At 39.2% G+C, this 12920-nt stretch overlaps 1 protein-coding gene across 9 annotated transcripts in view; it reads right to left on the reverse strand.

Annotated features, from left to right (window-relative positions):
- DDR2 (discoidin domain receptor tyrosine kinase 2) overlaps positions 1-12920 on the reverse strand; it is a 253306-nt gene that overhangs the window by 182089 nt on the left and 58297 nt on the right. Inside the window, exons 1-2 of one of the 9 annotated variants that reach the window (XM_072648778.1) lie at positions 1927-4723; positions 745-879 (exon numbers count right to left, since the gene is read on the reverse strand). The exons of 7 other annotated variants lie outside the window; for them this stretch is intronic. In XM_072648778.1, the coding sequence (XP_072504879.1) occupies positions 745-747 (3 nt within the window). In that variant the 5' untranslated portion in view covers positions 748-879; positions 1927-4723. Of the gene's footprint in view, positions 1-744; positions 880-1926; positions 4724-12920 lie in introns of those variants that run through there. One more of the 9 variants, XM_072648777.1, reaches the window with a different exon arrangement.

Genomic DNA, 12920 nt, shown 5'->3' on the forward strand with positions numbered 1-12920 from the left:
AGATCTGCATATATGTACATTATAGTTTCCCAAAAGAACATAAACACTTGAGGGCAGGAACGATTTCATTTTTGTCGTGTTACCAGCATAGTACCTGGAACATAGAAGACGTTTAACAAATACTTGTTAAATTGACAGATGAATGAATGAATGGACATAGACCATCTCCTTCAAGTCCCAGCTCAATCCCACTTCCTACAAGAAGCCTTTCCTGATTCATACTTAAGGCTCACTCCTTTACTGGTCTCCTTACTCTGCTCTTGACTCTATGGATTTCTCTACCATTCCCCCTTGTGAGTATCTTCTCCTGCCCTGCCCCTATTTTGCAGCTCCCTTTTATGTATTGTTTTCCCCCATTAGAATGTTACTTCTGTTGATTATTTCTGATTGGTCATATATATGTTTGTTTGTACTTCATAGTTTACATGTTGTCTCTTCCTATTAGACTGTGAGCTCCTTGAGAAGAGAAAACTTTTAGCTTTCTTTGTATCACTAGCACAGTGACTAGTACATAGTAGGTGCTTCATAATGCTTATTGATGGACCATCTAAGATATTTGAGGGACCTAGCCATATCAGATGTAAAAATTTGTTATTAAAGCAGCAATCAGCAAAACTATTGCATAGTAGCCAAGAAATAAAGTGGTGGATCAGTGGTTAGGTACAGCAGACACAGTAGTCAATAACTGTAGAAATCTAATGTTTGATAAACCCAAAGACTCCAACTTCTCTGATAAGAACTCACCATTGGACAATCCCAGGAAAACTAGAAAGCCAAGATTTTGGTGTCTTCAACTATCTGAAATATCACTATGTAGCAGAGGGAGGAAGCTTGTTTCTTTCAGCCCCAGTAGACAGAACCAGGAATAATGTTTAGAACCTGCAGATGGGAAAGAACATCCCAAAATGGAATCAACTGTTTGAGCAGGTTTCAACTTATTGACAGTCTTCAAGCAAAGACTTGAAGACCACTTTGTTGGGTGTGTTCTAGGGAGAATTATTTTTCAGGTCTGGGATATACAGGATGATCCCTGAGGTTCTTTCTAACTCTAAAATTCTGTGATTCTCACGATCACGCTGAGCCACCTTTAATTTAAAGAGCACCCTCACTCCTGGCACACTTAGAAAGTATGGCTGCTTTCTGTCATGTCTTCTGGTCATATGGGTTACAAATTATATTTCCCAGCCTTGTGGATATCATTAGTTAGGTGATTTTCCAAAGGGAATTTCACTTTTTTCAAAACTTTCCTTCCTCAGGGCCAGACTCCCTGCCTATGGTAATGTTATGATTTCTGTACCTTTGCCCAGTTCTTTGGAAAGTGAAGGAGTTTTGCAATAAAAGAATTAATTGTTATTCTTCCGGTTGCTTTTCTGTTCCCTCCTCCACCCCCACCCAACCGTGTGTTTTTGATTATCTTTTTTTGGATTCATTAACTGGCTTTTACTTCCAAACAGAATTATATTGGTCATAACCTCCCACCCACCTAGGATGTTGAATATTTCATGGCCAGCAAGGCCTGTGGGCAAGGAGATGGGACAAGCAGCTACATATGCAATAACATTTGAGGGGTACCCAAAGGCCCAACACATCTCCTCCATTCACATGCTATGGCTTATATTTCCTACCACCACACCCACTTGTTTGGGTTAAGGCATTGGTTCCAGAAGACTCCTATAAAAGTCCACATTTTAGCAAGCTAGAGAAAAAGAAGTCCTTAGTACTTTAAGACACATTTTAGCATGGATTAATTCATTTGAATAGCTAGCTATCACTTTGAAAGGCAGACAGAGTCTTTGGACAATGGAACATAAGACTGAAACCTTTTTTTTAAAGGAATACGGGGTGAGGTGGGAAAAAATGAAAGCAGTCACAAGATCCTGAAATTTTAGCAGGGTAAGGGAATTCAGATCATAAGTCCAAACTGACCTCAAGTGTGGATTCTGCCTATAGCTTCCCAACAAGTGGGCGTCCAGACTCTTCTTGAGGATTGCCAGTGTTTAGGAAATTACTTCTTGAGAAAATCCATGCCATTTGTGAAGCACTCTAACTGTAACACATTCTTCCTTATGTAGCTAACTGGCTAAATATAACTTCGAAATGACCTTTTCTCCTGGAAGTCCCCTTAACTAATTGTTCTTACTTTCCATTTACTCCTCAGCTTCTCAATAGAAAGCTTCTGTGAATTGTTTTTATATGCATACCCCAATTACACTCTCTGATATTATTGTATATGCTGGCAAGTTGTCCAGTCTTTCAACAACTTGAAAATTTGTGTATCTCCATCTATCAGATAATTTGTGAGTTCCTTAAATCCCAAAGTTTTTCAGTAAAACTTTATTACTTGCAAGTAATCCCAGATAATCAACTTGGAAACTGTTCATTTCTGTTAAAATTTTTCTGAACTAAAGTCATAGCTTTCTTCAAATTTTTTCTGGACCAAAAATAAAAATAAAAAAATAAAAAAAATAAAAAATGAGTTGATTGTGAGTAGCTACTTCCTTTTCATCCTCCAAGATTCCAAAGCATGCCAATTTGTAGGTGTGGTTCATGCCTCATCATTAAGAAAACATGGCATAAAGCCTATGGCATAATTTCTGCTAAATGATGTTATTTGGCGGATGGAGCCTTTTTAGACATGAACTGGAAATACCACATATTGGCTTCATTGAGATTTCTTTTCAAGATCTAGCATTCCCAACAAGTTCATCAATGTTCAATTGAAACTCTCAGGTGCTGGTTCTACTTGAGGAAGGTGTCATTCTTGAGTTCCTAATACCTACCAAAACTAATGTCTTTAAGCAATTTGTATTTGAAGTCTCAGTCTTGGCCAGAGCAAATCCTTGCAGAGAAGCTACACAATGAAATGTACCTTGCCCACAATACTTTTAACAACCATTGAAGCCTTTTGACCTATGCATATCTGTAAAATGATCAGTCACTACTAAAACATGACTTATGCTCTTACTGTGCCCTTCCAGTGATAAAAGTCAAACAGAGAAGTTCTAAAATTTTGCTCGTGGTTACCTTCTCCAAACATTGCACATTAACTAGTAGTACTTTTCTTTGGATGAACACAAGCACAAATCGCACACTTGGTGATATCAACAGTCATCAGTCATCTTGGGTCAGTAAAATCTGTTCCTTATTACTTCCTATGTCCTTTCTTGACTCATATGCAAATGTCATCACATAGAGCTTTGATGAACATAATATATGTTCTCGCTTATCATGTAACTGCCTCCTGACAGCACATGTGAGAATTATAATGATCCTACTCAGTATTCCATTGCACAACTCTAATGTCCACCATTGTCTCAATGGCAGAATACTTTCTGGGAACTATACTGAATCCTTTAGCATTAATACTTAGCTTGTATTATTTCCTGTGGTCCTTTATCAAGCATTTGCTTTCTCTCTCCACCAATTATCCACACACAATTGAGACAAGAAGGTCATTTTAACATACACTGCTGGCATGCTCTCTGGTAGAACTTTCATTTTCAGCTGTTACCATTGGGTGTTAATTCTGCCCTTTGGATACCACATGTAACTTTCACTCTTTTCTTAGGTATTACCACTAGAATGCCCAGACATGCAAATACATACATACACACACACACACACACACATATACTTTGAAATAAAAGTTTCATCATTCTATCTCTCTTTATGGATTAAAAAACATGTGCTGCATCAGTTGCTACAGCTTGGTCCATTAAGGTATTCTTAAATTTTGGTCCTTCTACTATTACTATAGTTTGTGTGCCTTCAAGACGAAGTATTGGTATGCACTTTAGCTTTCTCTAGTCATTGGTACATCCTAAATTCATAACTGGCCAATGCTACTACCCACATTTTTAAACTAGTCAAAATATGTCAGGGGATTGTTATTAGCAAACATTTGAAATTTACCTCCATAGAAAGCTTTGAATTTTTTTGCTGACATCCTATTTCAAAGCCAAGAATTTCAGGTCATAAACAGGACAGTGAGTCTCGCTGTACCTAAGTAATCTACTGGCAAAGGCAATCATCTCCTGATGCCCATCCTTCTTAGTATCATGCTGCTTCTCAACCTCTCAAGCGTGCATCTGCATATAAAACAAAGGGCTTGAACGGATCTGTAGAGACCAATGCTTGCACTCATATGAGTCTATGGATCAGATCTTTAAAAGCTTATTTACGTTTATTTCTCCAGTAATCTCCAAATGACATCAAAACATTTGTATTGGTCTTTATGTTTTGTTTCTCTTCAGTTATATATCTATGAATAAGATTATTCAATGGTTTAGCAAGAGAAGCATAATTCCTTATAAATTCACAATAGCAATATTCAAATCCTGGAAAAATTCTTAAATCTCATAGGTTTTTTGGACAGGGACTCCCAGTGACTGCTTCTATTTCATCTAGGTCAATTTTCCTCCTCAATGAGAGCTGTGTAAATCATTTCCCAAGTATTGTTCCCTACTATTAAAGTATTTGACATTTTTTAGTGATGCAATAGAATGGGTAATTCACAAAAAACTGACTGAGTTGACTTCCCAGGTCTACTGTAACTATAAGTAACCACGCAATCTCCCAATTTTTAATTAGCATTTTCTTTTCACTTACAATGCTTTTAATTATCCTAAATTTAGGAGACCCCCATGAATTTCCAATCCAAAATATTATAATAACTGCTAAACATACCACTTCCCATTTTTTAAAATAGTAATAAAATTTATATTTATCAAATTATTCTAAATTAATCAGTACTATTCAGTCTATAATGAAATAATAGCCAATGTGTCAAATAAGACAGTAAAATAGATAATTAATGCTACTAATTGTCTGCACTGCAAGTCACTTTATATTTAGAATCTATGAGAAAGTAGCTATGACAAAGGCAGAAAATAATCAAAAATTCCAGACCAACTCCCCAAATATTAAAGGAATTAATTCCACTCACTTGTAGGTCACCTCTCAACCTCACACTTCATTCCTTTCCACACTTTATGTTATCCTAAGCTTCAGAGAAATCCAGGGGCATGTTTGAAAGGATTTTTTTCAAATTAATAAAATTGTAACCTCTTTATCATTAATCAGATGTTTCAAACTTCTACCTCAATTCATTATATATTATTTATTAAATAAACCAAGGGAAACTTCCTCTCCCAGTATCAATTATTTACATAAAGATATCAAATACTTTAATCTCCTGTTATTGAGTAAATAGATCAAAATACTAAATATATCATTTATTAATGAAAGAAATCAATAACAAAACCAAAATAGCAATAATTGTTACTTTGCCTATGAGCGATATCACAGCCATCGTCTCCACCATAAGAGCAGCTGACTTCACTTCCCAAAACAATTTCATCATTCAGTTGATTCCAGATACTGATTAAAATTTCTCAGGAGTCCTCTTCATATTTCTCCTCAAGACAAGAAATAAATTCATTCTCTCAGAAAATAAGTTATATTATTCTTTTTTTTTCATTGTGCTCTCTTCAGCCCTCACAGGAAGCAGACTCTCCAGAATACACTGCCGCTTGCCAACTGCTTACAGACTCCTCATAGAATGCTCTTTATAATGCTTCCATTATAACCTAACAGTTAAGAAACATCTCACAAGAAAGAAGTTTGCCCTCACCTTTCTTTCCCACAGTTTATCTCATAGATCTTCACAGATCAGAGATGAAACAGACACTATCCTAGATTCTATAGGGATAAGCACCTCCTAAAGTAATGGATGCAGCTGTGACTCCCCCAAACGGCAGTGTCAAACCTCTTTTCCCACAACATTCCATTTGGAGCTTAAATATACAGTAACACTATTTGTAGTCTCTGTGGGAGAGCTTAATAAAATAGGTGTTATACTTTCATTGCGATGAAATCTCTCTCTCCGTGGGGCTTATGGCATAGGCAGTCAAATCTGACACTGGCCCTAGTTTGGCACTCTGGGGCCAAGCAAAACAATTCTACTCCCCCTTTTCACATGACAGGACCAGGACATGTGCCTCTGCCCAAGAAGGATAAGTGTGGGTGGGGCTCCACATGAGGGAGCCAGGGCAGGTAGGGGGCAGCATGATGGGGGTCATGGTTCCAGATGGGTTTGGATGAAATGACCTTTAAATACTTTTCTATGATTCTACTAGAAGAATTCAAGGCAAAGAATTCTCTTTGGACGATACTTCTTAATCCTGGCCATTCCCCACTTTACTACTGCCGCTATTCCATCCTTTAAACCAGACCTGCAGGAAGACTTAAGTTACTCAGCTTATTTCCTAGAACTGGGTTGATTCCAGGTCTCCATCTTGCTCATTTTCTGCTCTACCATTTTGAGTGTCTTTTGCCCAACTCCTTCACTTCTTGCTCTGAGAAAGATCTGAGTTCAAATCTAGCCTCAGAAATTTATCAATCACGCAACTCTGAGCAAGTCACTCAACCTCTGACTGCCTTAACGAGAAAAAGATCAAATCACCTAACAGGGCTATTGTGAGGATCAAATGAGATAACATTTGTAAAGCACTTAGCACAGTGCCTGGCATGTAGAAGACAATGAATAAATGTGTGCTCCCTTCTATTCCCTTTTCCCTCTTGTTGTCAAACTCACAACCCAGGCCATAATCAAATGAATCTGACCATCTATAGCTGATTACCTGACTACTCAGGCCCAAATCTCTGGGCAGGAAAGCCCTGAGGGCTATAGAGATCCCAGGCATCCAGTAACCAATCAACAAGCACGTATTACTGTATGTACCCTTATTACATGCCAGACTCTGTGCTAAACACTTCCTTAAGAATGTTTTGGAGAAGGGAATTAGAAAGGAATCTCAACTTATAACTTTCCAACTAGGATCCTCTGCAATCATAATAATAACACATTTCAATTTATAAAATGCATCTGCATTGATTATCATGTTGGAGCCTAGTAATGACAAGGGAATGAATCAATTAACAAAAATAAAAGCATTTATTGAGCACTTACTATGTGCAATTGAGAATAAAGGAAGAAGAGGTCTAGGTCCCTTTAGTATGCCCTGATAAATATCACGGAGCATGCACCACTTTGCCTCCAGTCTGGTCGACTCAGAGATGAGGTCATAGAATGTTAGAGCTGAAAGGAATCATAAAGATCATCTATTCCAAATGCCTCACTTTAAAGATGAAGGAATTATGGCCAAGAGAGTTGTGAAGCATCTCAACCACAAGGTCTCATAGCTAGTGATTGGTAGATCCAAGACTCCAAGCCAGGTTTTCAGATTGCCAGGCCTGGATACCATTCTGTAATGTGCATGCAACCTCAAGCTACTGCCCTCATGAAGCCATCCCTCCTCCCCCTCCCATCCCTTCCCCCACCCCCAATGGCCTTGCATTTGTGGAACAGATGCTTCAGAGCAGGCTCCCTTTCTTAATAATTCTTGCTTGGCCCCAAGTACAGAATGGCTGCCTTCTGTCTGTGTGCCCGGTTATTCTTGGAGCTTGAGTGTGCCATCATTTTATAATTCAGAAACCCCAAATGAGAGACAGGCAGCGGGGTGCTCCAGGGGAATTGAGAGGGACTCCAGACCCACACCACTGTCTGAGTCTGCCTGTCGAAAGGAGGGGGAGGTAGAGGCAGGGGCTGCTATTACAAGAGGAAAACCCAGGCTCCACCCAAGCCAGATGAGGTTCCCTCCCATCTTTTCCATTCTTCCAAACATTCCTCTCCCCATGGAATGCCCCCATCCTTGGGCAAACTTAATGCAAACACTGAATGGAAGCAACTATTGCCATTTGTTCCTACATCCTTGTGAGTAAGGGACAGACTCATGAAATGACAGGTTCCTTCAACATTTCTTTGAAGGGGGAAAATGGGAGACCAACTCACAAGCCATGTGGTAGAACTGTCTAGGTCAGCTTGGTGCCCAAGGCCAACCCTGGATCTGTTTAACTTAAAGCCTTTGAGCCAAGGTCGGATCATCTAAGTTGACTTCTCCAGAGCTAGGGGTTGGGCAAAGCAGGGCAACCTTTGTAAAACAGGCCAATCACGTTCCCCTTTTGTCAGACCACTGGGCACTTTCCAGGGATGACAGTCTCTTCTTGGACTACCTCCATTGGTCTGTGGGCAAGGTTGTAATTAGGAATTTTTTTACCCAGAACAAAACCAATTTCAAGGAAATAGGTGGCTGATAGAGTAAAAATGGTGGTCATGGTGGTATAGAGGACCATCTGATGGAGTTAGGGAGAAGTTAACAGAACAGTACAGAGAATAGTCTGACCCTCAAAGGGGTAGCAGGGCAGATGACAATGTAGCTCCATGGGTATGGGTTGGGAGAGAGGGCAATCTATCTTTCAGAGAGTTTTGATTTAAGGAGAAGAGACAGGCCCTAGAAAAGGGAACAACAGACACTGTCCTTGGGAAAAATCGTATCACACAGAAGCATGGGAGGGGAAAGCTCTAAAAGGTAAGGTGCAGAGACTCTGTAGTCACCATTTCCATCACTCCATTTCAGAGGAAGCACACCACCTCTCCCCAGAAGTCACCACCTAGCATCAAAGCTTTGTTTGTGATCTTAATAACAGGGTATGGTTAAGTGCAGTTTACACTATATACAAAGAGGTAGGGGGAAGCCTAATTGTCTTCTATAGGAGTTCTGCTGGAGGTAGAACTATGTCTCTAAAGCAGCATGGTGCAGTGGATGGGGTTCTGAATAGGAAGTTGGGAAGGCCTGGATTCAAATCCTACCTCAGACACTTACTAGCTATGTGATCATGAGTAATTCAATTAAACTCTCAAGGTCTCAGTTTCCCTATCTGTAAAATGAGAGAATTTAATTTGTTAACTTTTGAGGTTCCTCTCAGCTCTCACTCTATAATCCTATGCTCTTACATGTACTAAAGCCACATTGTTATTATAATTACTATGATCATTATCAGGCAGGGGGAACCACCAGAAGTGATAGAGCAAGGGAAAATCCAGGATCAAAGCAATGCAAAGTAAAAAATCATAAGAATAAGAAAAACAGCTCACATGTATATAACACATTAAGGTTTAACATGGTACTTAACATATATTATCTCATTTGATTTCCAAAATAAACCTCCACAGGGTAGAGGATGTTAATACCCCCATTTTACAGATGAGAAAACTGAGGCTCATAGCAATCCCCAAGAAAGAAGGTGATGACCTAGCACTGGAGGTAACAAGCTACTTTAAGAGCTTGTCCTGTTTGGCCCCAGATGACTGAACCAAAAGACAGAACCAGAACAAAAAATTACAAGAGGCATCTATAGTACTGTCATGAGGAAAATCTTCCCAACAAACAGAGCAAAACCTAGATGGCCACTTGTCCAGTGTGTTGTAGGGTGTTTGTTTTGGTTTTTTCCATTTGTGAGTCTGATTTGAAAGCCAATAAGGTTTCTTCCTACTCTGAAATGCTGTGAAGATACAGAAAGGCCAATTTCTGCTCCATAGAAGGGAACACATCTCTGATCTCCCTTCTATGAAATCCCAGCTTCTCTAGGTCTAGGCCATTTTTGTTAGTACCAGCTGAGGCTTGTCAGGCCTATCGATTCACAATAGATTGAAAAGCAGACAACTTTAAGTAATAATTTCTCACTCTCCTATGATCATAATGGCTCCTTTTTGTCATGAGTCCTTGATCAGAATCTGGCAAAATGACTGATAGTCTTTGTTCTAGAAGGACCTTAGTTCTGTATTCTACCTCCCAGGCTGTATAGACTGATTCTTGGTGAAATACATTGGCTTGAACCTGAAAAAGTGTCCTACTCTATTGCTTCTTGAGCATCTCTCATTCCTGTTTCTCCTCCTGACTGCAGGAGAATTTCCTAGATGAATCAAAAAATCACAGAGTTTGATAGCTGGATGAGACCTCAGGCACCCTCCATCCCACCTCACATACAAAGGAATCCCCCCTAGAACATCTCCAATACGTGGTCGTCTCTTCTCTGTTGAAGATCTTTAAGGAAGGTTTCTTACCACCTCCTGAAGTCAACCGTTTCACTTTTTTGATAGTATGGTAGACCAGGATACTAGTAGAACAGAATAGAAGCCACAACCAAGGCTCTTGTGCCCCAGGTTGCTGCTGGGGCAGTTTGAGTGAATTTGAGCAAGAAGTATATAGAGGCAATTCTAGAATTCTGGTCAGGATGCTCATGATGCTCCAAGGGAACTCCCTTGTGAACAGCCTTTGCTTCCATATAGATTGCTTTTACCTGGGGCTTGCTGAAAATGTTGTTATTTATTTTTATAACTATTTATTACATATTATATTATATTTATTATTTCATCATATTATTTTTATTATTTGTTTTATTAATGAAATTTTCTATCCTAACCCTCAGGCCTTGAATGGAACCATGACTAGGACAGACCTATCAGGAAGTTGTTTTCCTAAGAGCCTTAAATATACATCTTTCCAACTTCCCATCATATCTAGCTCTGCCCTCTGAGGCCAAACAACACAAGTCTAATCCTATTTTCCCATAATAGCCCTTCAAATACCTGAAGAGAGCTGTGATCATCATGCCTCTCCCCTTCCTGCCCTAGCCCTGAACCCCCACCTATGCTACAGATCTTTTCTTCTCCGGGCCACACATTCTCTATTAACTGAACTGATCTTCATATGATATGAACTCAAGGCCTTCCACTGTGCTGATCCATGTCCTTTGGATCTGCTCCACCTTATTGTCATCAACTAAAGCCATGTTCACACTTAAGATTCTTCACCCCACCCTTGTGCTTGTTATTCAGTCATTTCAGTCATTTCCAGCTCTTTAGGACCCCATTTGGGGTTGCCTGGGCAAAGAGACTGGAGGGGTTCACCATTTCCTTCTCCAGCTCATTTTCCAGATGAGGAAACTGAGGCAAACAAGGTGAAATGACTTGCCCAGGGTCACAAAGCTAGTAAGTGACTGAGGTCAGATTGTTCTATCCCCTGTGCCACGCATTGATTCATGAATCATCTGACCTGGCATGTCACTTTTAACAATAGTGTTCATCCATCCTTAACAACTATTTTGCAGAATTTTACTTATTTATTATTCCCAATACTTACTGTGACTTCATCTATATCTCCTTTCGTCAATCTCTGTTCTATTCCTCCTTTCTAACTGTAATAATAATACACCCACAGTAACTCTCTGTTCTCTCAATAGTAGGTTCTGGATTCTGATCTTGTCTGCTCTAAACAATAATATAGCCAGTAGAAGTTCCAAAATCTCTGATGTTGGAGCTTGTTGAGCAATTGGATCACAATGTCTCATTATCATCTCTACCATAGCTCATTTTGCAATGAGCAGAGAATCACATCTCTGTCTCCAATAACTAGTTACAATTACAAAATCCCCCTAAGGCTGTCAAAACACACAAGGCTGTCACCATCCCAGGCCAAGCTTGTTTTATAATACTTCCCTGCCCAAAGCTTCAAAGCCAGAAAGTCAAATCCAAAAAACTTTTAAAACCCTTTCATGGGAAAGCGATCATTTCTAGGCTTCTTGCTACTGGCTTTTAAGAAGACAGCTCTCAAAGATAACTGATTTACAGTTGAAAACAATCTTTTCCTTTTAAAGGACTAATTAAAATTGACAGTGGTGATCCTCTGAGACCTACAATAATTTTGCAAGAGCCATTTTGAGAGGAAGCAATAAGAGGGGAGACTAAAGAGAAAAGGAGAAAGAAGAGTTAACTGGGATTTTTCTGCCGGGTTTTATAAACATTAATCCCATGCTCTGGTTCAATCTTTCATCTTATATTACCCCATACAAGTTTCAACATCCATACTGAAAGGACAGATGTGAATCCCAGCTCAGTCACTTATTATCTTTCTATTTTACTATTTACTGACCCTGAGCAAATTGCTTCTCCCCTCTGTAACTCAGTTTTCTCATTTGTAAAATGAAATAGTCGATCTGGGTGATATTTAAAGTCCTTTCTAGTACTACAATCCTATGATAATAAAAACTAAGAAAGCTAAGGTAAATAAACCCTAGCCTCAAAAATATTGAATAGGAGAATCTAGTGGATTTATTCCCTAAAACCAAAGTTTGATCTTTCAACCTCAGATAAAGGAGAATCTTGTGTGAGATCTATGATGTGACCTGTTTGTCTAAGGCATAGACTTGAATTTTGTTAATTCTTTTTTTTAAAAAAAAGTACATATCTTGGTTTAAGAACTCTCTTTGCCAGTGTGGGTAGCCAGCCACATATCCATACCACAGTTTTCTAGAGTGACTTGGTTACCTTCAAAAAGCTAGATTGGAAATCCAGTCTTCCTGACCCTAAGTGTAACATTCTATTCACTAACCCCAATGCTTCTCTAAGAAAAATGTGGGTTTATGTTTATTTTTAAAACAACAACAACTGATTCACTCTTGTAACTGGTCATATGGCGGGCGGGGGGAGACAAGACTGCAAAGACCATCTTTGAAAGGTAAAGCAGAATGATTCATGGACAAAAAATGTTTGAAGAATCCAGCTGTAATAGAGAAACCTTGCAGTAGCTTTTGGTTAGTGGTTAAATAGCTATGAATTATTAATATATGAAATGTACACTATGAAGAACTAGAACTAAGGCCCGGCTTGGTCCTTAGCACTAGGGAACCAAAAAAATACAAAATGTCCCTACAAATCATTCACAACCATAAGGCACTGCCAGACATTTGACTATTAATAATCACCAGGAGATGTAATGGGAGTTTTTCAAAATAGTAAGTGGAGAGGAATGTCACACACACACACACGCACACACACACCCCACCCAAAGGAAGGCCATGTGGTTGAGTGGACTGAGCAAGTCCAAAAACCTGAGTTTGAATCCTGGACTCTGCTGAGCACTAGATGTGTGACCCTAAGGCAAGTACCTCCACATCTCAATTTCCTCATCTATAAAATGGGAAGAATAATGCTTGAACGGTCACCTTCACAAGGTTGTGGG

This window comes from Notamacropus eugenii, chromosome 2 (genome assembly GCF_028372415.1).
Source record: "Notamacropus eugenii isolate mMacEug1 chromosome 2, mMacEug1.pri_v2, whole genome shotgun sequence".
Classification (NCBI taxonomy): domain Eukaryota; kingdom Metazoa; phylum Chordata; class Mammalia; order Diprotodontia; family Macropodidae; genus Notamacropus; species Notamacropus eugenii.